Raw genomic sequence first — 17996 nt, 5'->3', positions numbered from 1 at the left:
GACTGAGCGTTGGGGCGTGGCGGGCGTGACCAGGTGAGCAGAGATGACTTTTACAGCAGGGAAACTACTCTGTGTGATACAGGAACAACCAACCCGTCGTGTGCATTTGCCCAAACCCACAGAACGTACAGCACCCAGAGTGAGCCCTACTCCGTGGACCCTGGGTGACTGTGAAATGTCCACACAGCTTCATCGATCGTGAGAGACGCACCATCTGGCGGGGGTGTTGGTAGTAGGGGAGGCTGTGCCCGTGGGGGGGGAGGGGCTGGTGGGAAATCTCAGCACCTTCCCATCCGCTTTGTCATGAACCCAAAACTGCCCTTAAAAGATACAGTCTCTAAATAAAAAGAACTCCTCTGAGATCCGGATACCTCTCATTACTGGTGACCCAGCTGGCATGAAGGACAGAGGTCCGAGTCGGCCGGGACCGGTGGACATGGGTGCAGCGTGGCTCCCAGCCCAGCCTGGCTTCTGGAAAAGCGTTCCTTCTGGTTCAGTCCGGAAGGAAAGTTTATCTTCCTGCTACTTTCTGGACCAAGACTGCCGTCCTCTGATACTGACCGTGGCCAGAGGGCACTGCTCTCACTCCCTGGACGGGGAGGGTCTGGCACCGACCACGGAAACCCCACGGTAACTAACGGGAGGCGGAGACCTCACTCACCCTGCGCAGATGCCGACCGGACTCGGGCACCTCCTGGCGGGGCCCCCGAGGCTGAGCCGTGAGGGACGCCGCCCGTCGGGTGGAGGGCCGGGGTGAGCCCCTCAGACAGGTTCTCCAGTGAGGGAGGGTCCCAGGACGGGAGCAAACCCACCAGGCCCGTGGGAGGGCCCTCGGGAGCCGGAGCCTCAGGGCGGGATGGCTGTGGGCGTCTGGCTCACAGGGAAGCTTGGGCAGCTGGACGAGATGTCCCTGACCTTGCAGGGGACACAGAGTGGACGTCCAAACTCCTTGTCCAGAGCGCAGGGTGTGTGTGGTCCTGCTGCCCCGAAGTTGGCACTGCCCCCCGCCCCCACCCAGCCCCCAGCACCCCACCTCCCACCACACCTGGTGCCCCTGGCCTCGTGCCCAGTGTTCCTCTGGATGCCCTTCCCCGACCTTCTCCATTTGGAGGACGCCTACTCATATGTCAATGCCCAACCCACCGCCACCCAGGGTCACTGCTCCACCTCCCTGGCCTTCCCTTCTCCATGTGGGGCGGCAGCCATCGCCCCCCACCCCCCTCCCCCAGTACACTGAGCCTCGGCCTGGCGCACAGTGGGGGCACGGACGGGCTGAGCCACAGATGGCTGTGACCTTGGATCCGTGCACTGCGGCCTGCAGCGGTCTCCCTAGAAGTTCCCGAGACGACGGCGAACTCGGGACACGCTTCAGACGCGAGGGGGGAGCAGCAGGCACTGAGATCGGCTAGGAAGCCCCCGGCCAACGGCAGCTCCGAAACGGGCTGTTTAGCAGTTGCTTCAACATTGTGGACATTCATAAAAGTGCTTTCCAAACAGAGGAGATACATCCAATCTCACGTTTCCATGGCAATGCCTCCAGCTGTGCAGCCTGCCTGGGAGCCGGCGGGGAGGGAACCCGCTCCTGTCCAGCTGCCCCCAGGCCCCGGAGGTTCTGCCAGGCGTGGAATCTGGCCACGGGGAGGGTTGCAGCAGAGGGGACCTGAGACCCAGGCCTGGCCCCGCCCACGTCCTCTTCCCAGGGTCTTCCTGGAGGGAGAGGAGGTCCAGGGAGTAACCTGAGTCTGCAAGCCTCTCAGGACTTGGCACGTGCTCGACGCGTCTGGCCCCTCCCTGCCAGCCCCACATGCCCTCTCTCCCTGGGGGAGGCCCACCAGGGTCTGTCCTGCCAGACGCAGCCGGGAACGCCCGCAGGTCCCACCGCGGGCGGCCGAGAGCTCCTCGGGCTACCGGGCATTTCAGGCCTCGGTAATTAAAGAGGTCCCGGGAACAGCCAGGGCACCTACAACCCCCCGGGCTGTGGCAGGTCGAGTCCTGAGGGGCCAGGGATGCTTGGGCCCCTGGGAAGACCCACTGGTGCTTTCTGCTCTCACGTCTGTGAGGCCCCAGGTTGACAACCGCAGGCCTGCCCTGGTCGGCTGAGAACATGATCCAGGAGCTTTGGGGGCCAGGTGTCCGAGGGGCTGGCAGCGCCCACAGCTTCAGAGACAGCTGGTGTGAGCACACAGAGCTCAGAGCCAAGGAGCCCCCTGCCAGGTGGCTTGGCACGGAGACCCTGGGGTCACGCGAGCCCCGCTCTGCCAGCCCCGCCTGGCTCCCAGAGGCCAGCACGTGCTGTTAAGGACTCATCAGGTGCCTGCAGGAGCCGCTTCTCACGTCTGTGCAGGTGCGGGTCTCTGCCAGCCTCCACACCTGGGGAAACAGCTCCCACAGCAGCCTGTCACCGGCCCCGGGCTGTGCTCACCCGCATCCACCCAGGAGAGCAGAGGGGTGGACTGAGGCCCAGCCAAGGGCGGGGGCCCGGGGGAGCCCGCGCTCCCGCTCCCCTAGATGAGGCCTTGGCACGGCCTGCGGTCCACAGGGGAGGAGCGGGACTCGGCCAGTCCACACGCAGGGAGCCGGGGGCCTGGCCCCAAGGCCAGCATGGCCCCCGCAGGTGTTGCTTCCACAAAGAGAAAGGGCAGCACCAGGCCTGCCAGCCACGGGAAGACGCCAGCCAGGGTCCCGCAGCCCCGCCCCGCTCGCAGAGCCAGCACGCATGGCAGGAGCCCCGGGCCCCGCCCGCTGCAGCTCTGGGGCCTCGGAGCAGCCGGGCCCCTACACCCACCCGAGCAGAGGCCTGACTGTTCCGGAAGAGTCGGAAGGCAGTGGTACTGGTCAGGGCTCTCCGGAGAAAGAAGACCAATGGCCTGTGCACTTGGAGAAAGATTTACGTTAGGGAATCTGCTCGCACGACTGTGGGGCTGGCGTGCAAACTCTGCAGGCAGGCCGGCAGGGAAGAGTGGGTGCCGGGACCCAGTCCAGAGGCCAAGGCCGGCTGCGGGGAATCCCTCTTCCTGGGGGACCTCGGTCCTCTTCCTCTTAAGGAGGCCTTCAACTGACTGGACGAGGGCCACGCTCACCACAGAGGTCAGGGGCTCCACCCAAGGTCAACTGACATCGGTGTCAACCGCATTTGAGAAGCACCTTCACAGAAACACCTGGAGACCCGCGTTGGACCGAACATCCGGGTCCTGAGGCCTGGCCAAGTCGACCCATGAAATCAGCCCTCACAGCGGGTCCCGGGGCCTGGGGCCCTTCCCGGCGTATCCGCAGCGGAAACGTCTTTTCCTGTCCGGCCGTCAGCTTCGTGGGTGTCACGAGAACACGGGGCGGACGATGTGCTGAAACATAACCAAGTGCAAGCAGCCTGTTCGAGGGAATCTGCTCAGATCTTCCCGCCAAGTCCTCTAAAGGCCACGTCGGCTCACACCTTGGTAGTCCTGGGAGAGAACAGGGCTCTGGGGCAGACACCAAACCCCTTTCAGGTGCGGCCGGTGACCACTTCTGGCCCCGTGGGAGACAATGGCTTGAGGCTGCAGAAGTCTCTGAGGCTGCATTTCAGTTCTGAGCGTGGGATGCCTGTGAACCCTCAGGCACCACCGTGACTTACCCAATTTGGTGGACCACAGAGGAAAAGGGAAAAGAATCCAAGTTGCCAAGGAAACCACTTCGAATACATTTTACGATGTTGTGAAAACCGTACCTTCCAAGGGGGCTGGGTTACACTCCGGGGCCCGTACCATCGCTGTTACTGTGACTCTGCCCCCACCGCCACCCCCTCGGTCAGCGGTCGGGGGACACTCGGCCACAAAGCCGAACTCCCTCAACAGAACCAGCAGTGTCCCCGTCCCCGAATCGCTCTCCCACGGCCCTCCTCGGACAGCTTTTGTGGCAGGAGGCGTCAGGAGCCCCTGGAGAGGGTCCCCACCCCACCCACAACCATCTCCTGGTGATTCTACAAGGAACACGCTGCCCGTAACACAAACCACGCAGTCGTGGCGCCAGGTTCGCCCTCGAAGACGATCACGGAACTCGGCTCTGACGGCCTTTAATGGATGAGCCAGAACAACGTCCAGCCCCAGAGCAGCAGAGACGATGCAGACAGACACCCCCGGCCCAAAGGGCGTCAGTGGAAGGGCGAGGAGGTAGGGACACGCAGGAAACACAGGAAGCAGTGCGCACACCACTCACGCTGCTCTAGAGAAGTGCGGGATGCTCGGACACACACGTGCACGTGTGCACATTCACACACATGCGTGCACACGCACGCTCACGCCCACAGTGAGGGCCCAGCACTCCCGGAGCAAAAGGGCGGGTCCAGAGCAGGGATGCAGGGGCAAGACACGGCCGCGTCTGGGACCCACTACCTGCTGTCTGCGTGTGCTTGGGGAAGGACCTCACGGGTGAGTCAGACTGCACAGCCGCGGGGTCACCCTCGAAGCTCCCACTGTCACAGTCCCTGTGAGCTCTGTGAAGAGCCCCCGCTGACCCCCGTCTTTCACACGGTTTCACAATTTTTCTACCCGTGGCCTTGGCCCCAGAGAATAACGGATGACTGTCTGTGTCGGCCAGAGCTGCTCATTCCCTCGGCCTCAAAACCATCAAAACCGAGGCTGCAAACTCAACGGCCTGCAAGTGTGTGCAGAGCCTGCCGGTGAGGCAAGGGGGCAGGGTGAGGTCTGGGGCAAAGTGGGGAGCATGTCACACCTGGGGCAGCCGCCTCTTGGGTCCAGCCGGCTGCAGCCAGGTAGGGATGCAGATCCAAAGTGGACAGATCCAGATGTTCAAGAAGAAGAGATCCAGGTTTTCATGTAAAATACCTGATTTTTGTTTTATTTTATTTAATTTAATTTATTTTTTGGCTGCGTTGGGTCTTTGTTGCTGGGCACGGGCTTTCTCTAGTTGCGGCGAACAGGGGCTACTCTTCCTTGCGGTGCGTGGGCTTCTCATTGCGGTGGCTTCTCTTGTTGCGGAGCACGGGCTCTAGGCTCGCGGGCTTCAGTAGTTGTGGCTCGCCGGCTCTAGAGCGCAGGCTCAGTAGTTGTGGCGCACGGGCTTCATTGCTCCGCGGCACGTGGGATCTTCCCCGACTAGAGCTCACACCCGTGTCCCCTGCATTGGCAGGTGGATTCTTTTTTTTCTTTTTTTAGCATCTTTATTGGAGTATAACTGCTTTACAATGGTGTGTTAGTTTCTGTTTTATAACAAAGTGAATCAGCTATATGTACACATATATCCCCATATCCCCTCCCTCTTGCGTCTCCCTCCCACCCTCCCTATCCCACCCCTCTAGGTGGTCACAAAGCACCGAGCCGATCTCCCTGTGCTGTGCGGCTGCTTCCCACTAGCTATCTATTTTACATTCGGTAGTGTAGGTATGTCCATGCCACTCTGTCACTTCGTCCCAGCTTACCCTTCCCCCTCCCTGTGTCCTCAAGTCCATTCTCTAGTAGGTCTGCGTCTTGGCAGGCGGATTCTTAACCACTGTGCCACCAGGGAAGTCCCCTGATTTTTAAATAGTGACAATTAATTCAAACATTTTTTTAAAAAAACACGGTGCAGGCCAGTGCAAAGCCCAACACCCCCTGCGTCCGACGGCAGGCTTAGCTGCACTTGGAGGGCGTGAGCACGTCTCTGCTGGAACGTCTTCCAGAAACCATGAGCCAGACACTGGCTGTCTTTGCAGGACGATCTGAGATAAAAAATACAGACCTCAAGGGGCCACAGTTGCCTCAAAGTCCTGAGAGGAAAGCCCCGGAGATGTTCTGAGTCAAGCCGTAACTTTCACCCCAAGGGCTCACTTCTGGGGGGAGCAGGCGTGAGGCTTTGGGATGACCTCTCTGAGGTCACGGCCGGGGCGGGAGCTGAAACGCAGGGTTGCGGCCTCTCAGGTCTACGGAGGGGAGACCTGGCTGGCAGAAATCATCATTTGTTCTGTCTGTGGTTTTTCCCTTTCTTTCAAGAAACACTGTTGAATGAGTCACCCACCCCAGGACAGGAATGCTGCCTGTGGGTGGATCCCCCCGCGGGGTTCCTGCAGAAGCACCCCCAGCCCTGGGGCTCAGGTGGGAACCACGCCCATCATTCAGCTGCAACCCCAAGGGCCCTCCCGCCCCAGGCTCAGTGCCGAGATGTGGACCGGGAGGTGACCAAGGTTCCCAAATGCACACTGTAAAGCTCTGTGCTGGCGCCATCAAGACCCTCCCGAGGTGGTTCTCCTGCTGACCCCACAGCCTTCCAGACCTTTCCTGCGTGATCAGCAGGCAGGTGGCGGGAAGAACCGCAGGCACGCCCTCCTAGGAGGGGCTGCTGCGGGAGCCCAGATAAAGTCCCCACGGACCTCGCGGGTCACAGGGCGGGACTCCGTTTGTGGACTGAGGCACAGAGGTGGGCAGGCGCCAGCCAGCGGGACCCGGGGCATCCTTGCCGACAGCAGCAGCCTGGGAAGTCGCTTCTGTTGTTTTACACCAAGACAGTGGCTCCAAGTCCGGCGATGTCGGCCAAATGTCACCAGGGGTTGAGCCTTTGTCACTTCCTTTCTCTGCACCAACCCCAAGGCTGGCACCACTCTCTCTGGACGGCACAGCGACCCTCTCTGCGGCCGCGGCCGCGACCAGAGCGGGGTTTCAGACTCGAGCCGCCCCAGCCTCTGCCGCGCTGAAGGCTCCTATTCCCCGACGGCAAAACGTGCAGCTGGAGCATGTGCTTTCCCCGGCAGGCGACATAAATTCTTCCCGCCAGGAGGGCCAGGGAAGTAGGAAGTGAGCCAAACTCACATAGTTTTGGGTCTGTGTCATGGGGAGGGTCCCATGGCGAGGCGGCCCCGGGGACCATAGCCTAGGCGCAGCCCCAGGCGGGGGGGAGACACACCGGTCACGCAGCTGCTCGCCCCCATCAGTGACAGGCTGAGCGTGGCGGCCTCGGATTACGGCCCAGAGCCAGCTGTCGCGGTGGTGGGGGATGGAGGAGGGAACAGTGACTCACGCGGGTCCAGGTGGAAAAATCTGGCGCCAATCTTCCAAATTAAACTTTCAACTGGAGACCACTGACATTCACACGCAGTGGTAAGAAGGAGCACAGAGAGATCCCACGTGCCCTCAATTCACACATCTCCCCCAAGAGGATGCACTCGTCACGCCGGGTTCCGGCTCAGGGCGCCCCCCCACACCCCGGCCGTGTCCGGATCCCCACGTTCACCTGCACACCTGGCATGCTCAGTCCGTGCAACGTCTGCACGCGTGTGGGCTCGGGGACCCGACCCACTTCCTCGGAGGAGACCCCGCGATTCTCAAGGGCGAGGATACCCAGTGGGGGGCCTGTCCGCACGCAGGATGAAGGCGGTGGGGGAACGGAGCGCTGGGATCAGGGACGGCTGGTCCCCAGGGGAGGGGCACGTGCAGACTGGGCGTCCCCCACTCCCGGGCGGCCCTCCTCGGCTGGGGACCGTGCAGAGCCCTCCCCATGCCCAAGCCGGACTCACCTCCGTGATGATGAAGAAGTCGTCCCCAGGCTCCCCCTGGACCACGATCTTCTCTCCGTCCTCAAACTGGACGGGCTCCAGGGCGTCAGCCACAGTCAGACGTTCCCACTTCTCCAGGGACTCTGCAGCAGGGGACACGGGGGGGGGGTGTCACGGGGGCCAGGGAGGGTCGGGGGGTCAGCTCCCCACCCCAGACAATCTAAGAAAACACCCACATGGCCAGCCCCAGGGTGATGAGGCTTTGCTACATCACAGGATGAACAAAACAGAAAGCAAATTTCTGTGCAGGAGGCCCGGGTATTTCCACAAGTGAGTTGGGCCCAGGGTGTACACGGCTCAGCAGGTGGACGGGATTCAGAACTGGGAGCGATTCTAACCTACATCACAGGCTTAACATAAATGACAGGCACTGGACGTTGAGTCCAAGTCAACCCAGGATGAAATGCCTTTGTTATCTTCAAAAGAACAGAGCTGCCTGTATTTTTGCAAACAGTATAATCACAGCTCAGCACTAGGGCTACTAAGGGGTTTAAATAATTCAGAGGCACCATTCAGTGCCATTCAAAGAGCATACAACTGTCTTTACGTTGTGATAGCGGTGTAGTATACCTTCCATTATTTTAGGTCAAAATACTTCATTCCAATGGCAAGCTTACTTTCATAGTTGCAAATTCTGTATATCTTTCCACCCTTTCTCACGCCTTCCCTTCCCCGTCATTTTCCACCCCTAGCCCTCAGGAAGGAAAAAAAATAATAGCATGCTCCTTTTATAAGAAATTAATGATTGCCTGATTAACTGTTTCTTTTTTGGCCAAAGAAACTTTTCTGGCCTACACTTATCAGCTGCACTTATGTAGGTCAGCCGCTAAAAATACAAAGCAAAGCATTTATTTTAGATCTCGATTAGGAGGGGGATTTCTCTGCTTGAAAACTCCTGCCAGGGCCACACGTTGAAAAGGACACGCTTTTGACCAACCCCGGGGCTGGAGCAGATTCTGGAGCCGCTGCCAGCACGCTGGTCCAGCAGCCTCCATACCGGACGGGAGCTGCCCCGTGATCCAGACCCCGGGCACCCTCAGGAGGCCGGCATGGCCACCTCGTGACGAAGACGCAGGTGACTTTGGAGGGTCACGGTTGGTGCCGAGGCGGAAGCCGGTGCCGGTAAACGTGTGACTGCTGCTTCATTTCCCTCCAGGGTGATGAGAGGCATTTGATTTTACAGCCTTGGGCTTAGGAAGTTCTCTTCCTCCTGTTTGAGCGGCGGGTTTTTCTATTGCATTTGAGACCTGGAACCCCAGTCCCGAGGTCGGAGAGTCACAGCTTCCACCCTCAGCAGCGTAAATCCCGGGAGAGAACTGCTGGAAGAGACGGAGATCGGGGCGATTCCTTGGCCCCGATTTCTGAAGCAGAAGCTTCGGGGGCATTTTTACTGCGTTCAGATCCCTGGGTCCCAGGTGTGGACGGTCAGCTCAGGTGGGAAAACGGTGACTGGCCGGGTGGGGCCACTCCCAACGCTGCCCTTCTGGAGGGGGGTCTCAACGCTGCCAGGGAGAGTGGCGGACACACCGCAGAAGAGACACAGAAGGCAGCCCTCAGTCAGCGGCAGCCAAGGGGCAGGCACACCCACCCGGAAGGGACTGGCCTCGGGGCCGACGCTTCGGGAGAACGCGGACCCTCGGGCCCTGCCTCACGGCCGCTGTCGCCCAGCTCTGAGCCTGACCCCGGCTCCCCTCCCAGGAGACCCCCTTTTCCTGCCTGGAGGCCTGAAGCCTGCTTTTTCTCCTTGAAATAGGGTCAGGGCAGGCCCCCTGAGCTGCCTCTACTACCGCCCTGGAGCAGGAGGGGCCGGGAGGGGCGCGCCGGCTGGGCAGCCATCCTGCAGCAGGTGCATCTCCACATCCGTGCCCCAGGCCTGCGCCGTGTCCTCTGCCGGGGGACCGGACCCCGCCGTTGCCCGGCCGCCCCCCACCGTCCCCCCACCCCCTCACACCACCCCCATGTCACTAGCTCCAAGCAGTCGTGTCCTTCTTTCTGTAATTTGGAAAAAAAATAATCAGAAAAGGAGAAGGAACAACACAACCAGCATCTGTCCTGAATGAAATCACGGGACTACTTGGTCATGTTTGCCTCAGAGCTATTCCTTGCAGACGCATCATGTTACCGATGAAACCCTTTGTCTCAATTTGAGTTCTCCCTCCTTCCGCAGGGGCTGTGACTATTAAGGATTTGGTGGGTTTTTTTTTTTTTAAATCTTAAAGGGTTTGGTGAGTTTCCTCCCCATTGGTGGTCTTACACCTTTACTGTAACACAGCTTCGTAAACACGACCCAGCGCTGCCAAAATTGTGCAGAGACGCACCTTCATCTGCGCCATCTTCTGTGTCCGAGATCCGTGTTGACACGTGTTGACACGCGGAGACCTAGTCCATGTGCTTTACTGGAGTATAAACCTGCCCCACACAAACACCCGGGCGCCAGGACCTTCCTGCGATGACAGATTTTAGGTTGTTTCTACTTTCTTGTCATTGTAGGAATTGCTGAAATGACCATCCATGTCCGTGTCTCTTTATTAACCATTTTTTTAAAATTATATCTCAAAGCTCTTAATTTTTATTTTATTTATACTTATTTTTGGCTGTGTTGGGTCTTCGTTTCTGTGTGAGGGCTTTCTCTAGTTGCAGCAAGCGGGGGCCACTCTTCATCGCGGTGCGTGGGCCTCTCACTGTCGCGGCCTCTCTTGTTGCGGAGCACAGGCTCCAGACGCGCAGGCTCAGTAGTTGTGGCTCACGGGCCCAGCTGCTCCGCGGCATGTGGGATCTTCCCAGACCAGGGCTCGAACCCGTGTCCCCTGCATTAGCAGGCAGATTTTCAACCACTGTGCCACCAGGGAAGCCCCCTAACCATGTTTTTAATTGAAGTACAGTTGTGATAGTTTCAGGTGTATAGCAAAGTGATTCAGTTCTATATATATATATATATATATCCTTTATCAGATTCTTTTCCCTTATAGGTTATTACGAGATACTGAATATAGTTCCCCGTGCTGTACAGTAGGACCTTGCAGCTTATCTATTTTATATACAGTGGTGTGTATCTGCTGATCCCAAACTCCTAATTTATCCCACCCCACCCTAACCCCCGCTACCCTCTTTGGTAACCATAAGTTTGTTTTCTGTCTGTGAGTCTCTTTCTGTTTTGTAAGTAAGTTCATTTGCATCATTTTTTTAGATTCCACACATAAGTGATACCATATGGTATTTTTCTTTCTGACTTACTCACTTAGTAGGATAATCTCTAGGTCCATCCATGTTGCTGCAAATGGCATTATTTCATTCTTTTTTATGGCTGAGTAGTATTCCTTTGTATATATATATACACCACATCTTCTTTATCCATTCATCTGTCCATGGACATTTAGGTTGTTTCCATGTCTTGGCTATAGTGACTAGTGCTGCTGTGAACACTGGGGTGCATGTATCTTTTTGAATCATAGTTTTGTCTGGATATATGCCCAGGAGTGGGATTGCTGGATCATATGGTAGCTCTATTTTTAGTTTTTCGGGGAACCTCCATACCGTTTTCCCTAGTAGCTGCACCAACTTACATTCCCAAAAACAGTGTAGGATTCCCTTTTCTCTACACCCTCTCCAGCATTTGTTATTTGTAGACTTTTTGATGATGGCCATCCTGACCAGTGTGAGGTGGGACCTCATTGTAGTTTTGATTTGCATTTCTCTAATAATTAGCAATGTTGAACATCTTTCCATGTGCCTGTTGGCCATGTGTATATCTTCGTTGGAGAAATGTCTATTTAGGTCTTCTGTCCATTTTTTGAATGGGCTATTTTTTTGATATTGAGCTGTATAAGCGGTTTGTATATTTTGGAAATTAATCCCTTGTCAGTAGTATCACTTCCAAATATTTTCTCCCAGTCCGTAGGTCATCTTTCCGTTTTGTCTATGGTTTCCTTTGCTGTGCAAAAGCTTTTAAGTTTAATTAGGTCCCATTTGTTTATTCTTGTTTTTTATTTCCATTACTCTAGGAGACAGAGCCAAAAAGATCTTGCTGTGATTTATGTCAAAGAGTGTCCTGCCTATGTTTTCCTCTACGAGTTTTATACTGTCCAGTCTTACATTTAGGTCGTTAATCCATTTTGAGGGGTTTTTTGTGTGTGATGTTAGGGAGTTGTTTTAACTTCATTCTTTTCCATGCAGCCGTTCAGCTTTCCCAGCACCACTTATTGAAGAGGCTGTCTTTTCTCCATTGTATATTATTGTCTCCTTGATGCCTTTGCACCCACGCACCTGCTTCTTCTCCTTCTCACTCCAAAGGTTCTTAGAAAAGGAGGCTAAGCCTCACTCACCACCTGCACCCAGAAGTCCAGCTTGGGGTTTTTAAGGCTGTGATGTTCCCGCAGGAACTCCTGCTGGACGGTTATTTCCCGCAGTTCCCAGGGCCTTAGCACTTAGACGTCACTCACTTTCCCAAGCGGGTCCCCCTCCCTGTCCTTAAGGGGAGCTGCTAGACACACACTGATTCATATTCCAACTGATTAAAATGACATAAAATTAAAATTCTCAAGTGCTCCACACAGATAAGGAACACCTGCATCGCTGCCAAAGGTTCTACTGGGCAGGCTGGTCCAGAATGATACGTCATTGTCGTGTATGTCAAAGCAACTTCAAAACGTTGAAAAACTTCTGCTGCAGAGAACCTTGTTGACACTCCCGGCAGTCAATGGAAATGTGGCCGACGTGTCTCTCAGATCCCAGGACGAGAAAAGCGGGGGGCACACGAGAACCCCCATGGAGGAAAACCCAAACAGGTCAGGAAAGACGCTCGACACAGGTGGGCACAGTCATGAGCTCCAAATGGACCAACGTGGAGAGAATGGCGCTGATGGTAGAGAGACAGACACGCAAAGCACGGATGGATGGAGGGCAGACACAGTGTGTGTGTGTGTGTGGGGGGGGGCGCACTGCACAGGTGTGAGCACGCATGTGTGTCCCAAACTTGCACGGCATGTGGAAACGGCTGGGCCGCAGCCCCGGGCGGCCAGGTGGGGGGCACGCACCCAGGATGGAGACCTTGCTGAGAAACTCCTCGTACATCCTGCGCTTCCTCAGCGTGCTGCCCTGTGGGAGGGGGAGACACAGAGAAGCAGGTGTTCAGAAGGGCTTCGCGCCCCGACCCCTTCCACATTCCCAAATTCCCCAAGTGACTCTGAACTCCTAAAAGGAGACCCCGGAAGCCCCTCGAACAAGCAAGGGCCTGAGCGGCGGCCCCCATTCACGGCCCAGGCCTCCCTGCACCTCCCCCTCCGGGGTCTCCGTCCTAAGCGCACACGTGAGGTTGGGCCTCATCCAGACGCACGGGATGGGGGGAGCCAGGAGGCCTGAACCTCGAGCGGGTTCAGAAGCCCCGGGTTCAAATCCCACCCCTCACTCTGTATCCGCACGCCCCGAGCCAGCTGCCCCTCTCTGAGGCTCAGTTTCCTCATCTGGACGATGGGGTATCTTAATTCCTGTCCCTCAGGATTCTGTGAAAGTGACGCGAGCAGACATCGATCAGCTGACATGGTGGGAGGACCTCGGCACCGCCCCCCGACCCGGCCTCAGACTCCCCATCGGCTCTCCGTGGCTCAGGGCCAGACCAGCGCTAAAGAGGCTGCGAGTCTCGAATCTGGAATCCTGGAGGTTCCCTGCCTCCCTCACAGAAGCCCAGAGACACCCCAGGGCCCCTCCATCAGGCAAAGAGCCCCACAGGGCTGGGACCCAAGACCACATCATAACTGGACCAAGAGGGCGCAGATGGGGCTCCTGCACCGCCGGCGGGCGGCCATGGAGGGGACACGGCGTCCAGGCGGTCAGTGGCAGAGCCTAGGAGTCTTGGAGCCCTGTGTGTCCGCCTGCGGCGGGTCTGGACGCCTGCGGTGGCAGTATGCTCAGCTCAGCTCAGCCCCCAGCCCCCAGCCCGAGCCGAGCCGTCTCAGACCCCGCCGGCCTCGAGAAAGGCGTTTCTTTTGAAAGATAATTTATATTCCCGCTGACCTCCCAGCAGCTACGCCCACCCGCTGGAATGCAGGCGTGTTTGCCCAGGAACCCTAGACATTAAAGCTCGGCACAACTGGCCCATCCATCTCCCGCCGCAGGATGACAGCTGGAGGCGGCCGCCCGGGACCCTCGGGCAAGGAGACCCGCCTCCAAGGCTGACCAAGGCGCCTCCCGTCGGAAGCTTTCCTCCTGGGATGAGACGGCCGGGGAGGCAGGGCCGGGAGCCCCCACTGTCGGTTCATGCATCACACAGGTGTCCGGGGCGCCGGCCCGTCACCTTGGGGGCTGCCAGGACCCCCACCTGGGGGGCTTTGCAGCACATCTGCCGGCAACCCCAAGGTGGGCTTTGTGCCTGGTGAGGCTGGCCCTACGTACAACTCCCATCACAGGTACGGGGCCTGCCCAAGGCCACACTGAGGGAAGGAGCCAGCAGGGCCTGGAACCCTCGTCCTCATGGATGCTTGCAGAGGACCCATGCTGGTCGGCGGGGGGGACGGGGCCTGGTCCGGCTCAGCTCCGCCCATCTCCCTGGTTCCTGCAGCCTCGGTTTCCACATCCCCGTGCTGGGGTCCCGTCGGGCCGACTTTGAGGAGCAGAGACCGCGGAGAAAGACCATCTACGTCCCACCACCAGCACCGGCCACGCCTCGCACGTCCTCCTGCTGCTGCAGCTGCCCATTCGTCACGTGCCCCTTCCCCCCTCCCCCCGCAGGGCAGTACAGCCGGCGCCCTCACCTGACCCGGGACAGACGGATGGGGATGGATGGGCAGGGCAGGGAGGGGAAGACAGCACTTCCTGACCTCCCACCTCACCGCCAGCAGCGGGGCCTGGAACCTCACTTCGGGGCTGCCTGTAGCTGGAGACACGGCCCCGCCCCCAGCCCCGACCCACTGGCGCAGGCGTGAGGCCAGCCCGGAACCCCGATGCCCAACGTGAGGCTCCTCTGTTGCACCTTCGCTGCACCCCGCTGTCCCGCGGAAGCGTTCTGTCCTAAGACTGGAACCTAAAATGTCCGTGAAATCCAGGCCCACCGCCCCCCAGGCCCCACTTGCATGGACTGAGCCGGCCCCGAGGACGGGCTGGGGGCCTGGGTCCCGGCGGACAGCAGGGCTCTGGCCATAGCACACACACCCCTGGGTGCAGAGCGTTCACAGCGGGCCTGCCCCCCGGGCCGCTCGGGGCGCAGCTCGGGGGAGGGTGCGAACCCGCCAGGCTGAGGGGGAATCTACGTCGGGTAAGATGACCCTTCGACCTGGACCGACCACTCCGAACACCTTTCCCCTTACATGTTCAATCCCGACCAGCCCTGCAGCCATTCAATGAAGCGCGCACACACACACACACACACACACACACACACACACCCCACCCCAGCTCCCACGAGAAGGGGGTCCCAGGCCCCTGCTGCCCCACTTCATGGATGGGAGCCAGGGGCCCAAGCAGGTGGGGTGGGAGCTCAGCGCTGCAGCTCAGGACCTGGTTCCGGGGGTCTTGGGCCCCCCCCAGGCAAGTGGGGCTCTGGAGACCCCAGCCCAGACTCCACAACAGGATTTTGCACTCATCAATCCCCACTTGGGGTCTCACATAAGATTCAGGGTGAACAAAAGGTACTGAAGCTTGAAAGAATGAAGTCCAGGGGCGCTGGCCCCTGCCTGGGGGCCCGGAGGGGGTCGAGCCCCCGTCCTGCTCAGAGGTGGCGCACGTGGCTGGCCTCGCCAAGCTCCATCCGTCCGTCCGTCTGTCTGTAGCACGTGGAGCAGTGGAACCTCTCGGGTCAGATGTTCTGGGATTCAGAGGTGGGTGGTCCTCTCCCTGGAGACACTACCGGCCTCCATCCCGCGTCCCCCACGCGTGCGTGTCCAGCTCAGGGTCCGCTCGTCGCACGATGGGCGCATCCGAGTCCGCCCAAGCCACGGGCTGATGCAGCAACGGACGCCGTCCACGGACACTCCCTTCCGAGTGGGCCACATTGTCATTTTCTTCCCGAGACGCAGGGGCTCTGTAGGCTCCCAGCACAGCCGCGGCTATTCTTAGTGCCCGGGGATCCAGAATTAAAACAGAGGAAGCGCCAGCTGCCTCGGTGGTTTGGGAACTTCCCTGAATGTACTGTTCCAGCCACAAAAATCCCACAGCCAAGGACGACTGGGACGATGGCGGAGAAACAATGGCTTATGCAACGGGCCAGGTGTCCAGAGGAGACAGGGAGGGGGAGGGTGCCTGGGGCGCCTCCCCCAACAGACAGTGATCTCTCCCGGAGAAAACAGGAATGGGCAGGTTTAAGACCAAAGAGCGGGAGGCGCATTCCACGTGGACTCACCTCCCAGGGCAGGGCAGGGCCTCCCCCAGTGGATGACCCCCCGAGGACTCACCTCCCAGGGCAGGGCAGGGCCTCCCCCAGTGGATGACCCCCCGGAGGACTCACCTCCCAGGGCAGGGCAGGGCCTCCTCCAGTGGATGACCCCCGAGTGCACAGACGACGAGCCCCACGGAACAGATGCCCCCAGGACGGAACTGACCCCTCCCTGCACCACGAAGGGCCAGGAGCTACAGCGGAGCCGGGACAGCAGCCGGCAACCCCTTCTCCCTCGTTGCCCTTTGGAGGGGCCCCCGGGGCAGGACCGGCTCTCCAGGCTCAGCTGGGACTGAGCTCACGGAGCCTGTCCTAAACATCCCAGACCTTCCCCAGGCCTCCCCCAGAGCATCCAAACCACAGCCCCCGCCCCAGCAACTGCATCGCCCAGGCTGGTCTTCAGGAGACAACCAAGGCCCAAAGGGCACCTGGCAGCGGCACGTCCAGCCCCGGGGTCTCCCAGCAATGTGCTCACCTCGGTCACCTCCCTCCAGGCCATCGGGACTCCTCGGATCCCAGGCCCACAGGAGCCGCCTTTGAGCAAACACCATCGCCAGCCCCTGGGGGCTGCCCTCAGGAATGAGCCTACCCCCGCCCAGGTCCTCCGCACCACCCCTGACCAGCAGAAAAGCACCTGGCCCAGCGGTCACCACTGGCGAGCACGGACAGCCAAGGAGTGTGACTTCCGCGAGGACGGGGCACTCAGCTCCCAGGGGCCTCTGCCCGGAGACCTGCGGCCACAAGGGAACCACCCCCAGACCAGAGTGGCCAGCCAGGACCTCCCTCCACCCCTCCCGAATTGGGACTCTCTCCACTCTCACCCAGAAGGCCCCCAAGTGCCCAGGCATCACCGGGTCCAGGGCGGCTCCTGCCACTTCTCTGCCCACACTCCTGCCGGGGCTCCCGGTGCACTCAGCGTCTGAGTCCAGGCCCCCGCCCCACCCACCACAGGATCCCAGCATCCTGTCTCCCCACTGGTCCACGAACAGCCCAGCCAGGCCTGCACCCCAGGGCCCTTGCACCGGCTGTTTCTACTGCCCGAACACTCTCCCCCTGGACAGCCAAGGGCTCCCTGCTCTGGGCCTCTGCTCGACACCACCTCGTCACAAAAGGGGTCTCAGGGAGGGGGGTCTCAGGGTTTTCTTTAAAACATCAGCCCCCGCCCCCACCTCTGCCCCTCTCTGCTCTATCATTCTCCGTGGAAACTGTCGACAGGAGGTGTACGTTTGCTCCGTCATCTCCACCAGCACGTCAGCCTCCCAGTTCCCTGACGGGTCCCAGCGCCGAGAACCCGGCAGTGTGTGTGCAGGACGGACACTCAGCGGGCACAGGAAGGTCCCGCCTCTTCTGCCTGGGAGGGACCTTCTCAGCGCATGGGCTCCTCTCCGGAGCCTTCCGTGAACACCTGCCCCGTTGCTCCCGACAGCCCCATGGTGAGCCTGCACGGGTGTGCACACCTGCACCCACACCGTGCCAACTGAGAGAGGGGCTGGCTGCATGTGAGAAAACCTAAAACGACAGTCCCCAAGTAAGGAATCCTAGAGGCCAGCAGCCTGCCTGGTACTGCGGTCCCACTGTGCCCCCAGAGGCCAGGCTCCTCTCAGTGATTCGCTCCACCACCTTGGGGAACGCCACCTCACAGTCAAGAATGGCAGCTGGAACTCCAGCCATCACAACCACATTCCAGACAGTTGTAAGGAGAATGGGGGAGGAAAGCAAAAGGGGCTTCCCCAGCTGTCTGCCTGCCTCTTGGGTAACCTTCCTGAACCCCCTCCCGACACTCGCCACCCTTCTCATCCCTACTTATGGCCCCCACCTGGACACAACCAGGGTTCCCGCGAGATGCTTGGTGGGCATCAGACTCGGCTGGCTGCCCTCCCAGCCCTGGCGAAGCCTCCACGCAGGCACCACTCACTCACCATGAGGATGCGCCGGTAGCTGTCCCGGTCGATGCCCCAGAGCTTGAGGTCCGTCTTGGCCTTCACAGTCGCTGCCCTGGGGGTGCCGTAGATGAGGGCCAGCTCCCCGAAGCTGCCGCCTTCACTGATGCTGGTCACCCACTCTCCGTTCACATACACCTTTGGGGAACAGGGGGACAGCGTCACGGGGGCTGGG

At 59.4% G+C, this 17996-nt stretch overlaps 1 protein-coding gene across 2 annotated transcripts in view; it reads right to left on the bottom strand.

Moving 5' to 3' along the window:
- The window catches only part of PRKAR1B (protein kinase cAMP-dependent type I regulatory subunit beta), an 86519-nt gene that overhangs the window by 7202 nt on the left and 61321 nt on the right, over window positions 1-17996 (bottom strand). For both annotated transcript variants that reach the window (XM_068565812.1, XM_068565813.1), the window contains exons 7-9: window positions 17801-17959; window positions 12553-12613; window positions 7481-7602 (exon numbers count right to left, since the gene is read on the bottom strand). In XM_068565812.1, the coding sequence (XP_068421913.1) occupies window positions 7481-7602; window positions 12553-12613; window positions 17801-17959 (342 nt within the window). The remainder of the gene's footprint in view (window positions 1-7480; window positions 7603-12552; window positions 12614-17800; window positions 17960-17996) is intronic.

Source organism: Eschrichtius robustus, chromosome 16, assembly GCF_028021215.1.
Source record: "Eschrichtius robustus isolate mEscRob2 chromosome 16, mEscRob2.pri, whole genome shotgun sequence".
Classification (NCBI taxonomy): Eukaryota; Metazoa; Chordata; class Mammalia; order Artiodactyla; family Eschrichtiidae; genus Eschrichtius; species Eschrichtius robustus.
This window is presented reverse-complemented; position numbering and strand designations above follow the sequence as displayed.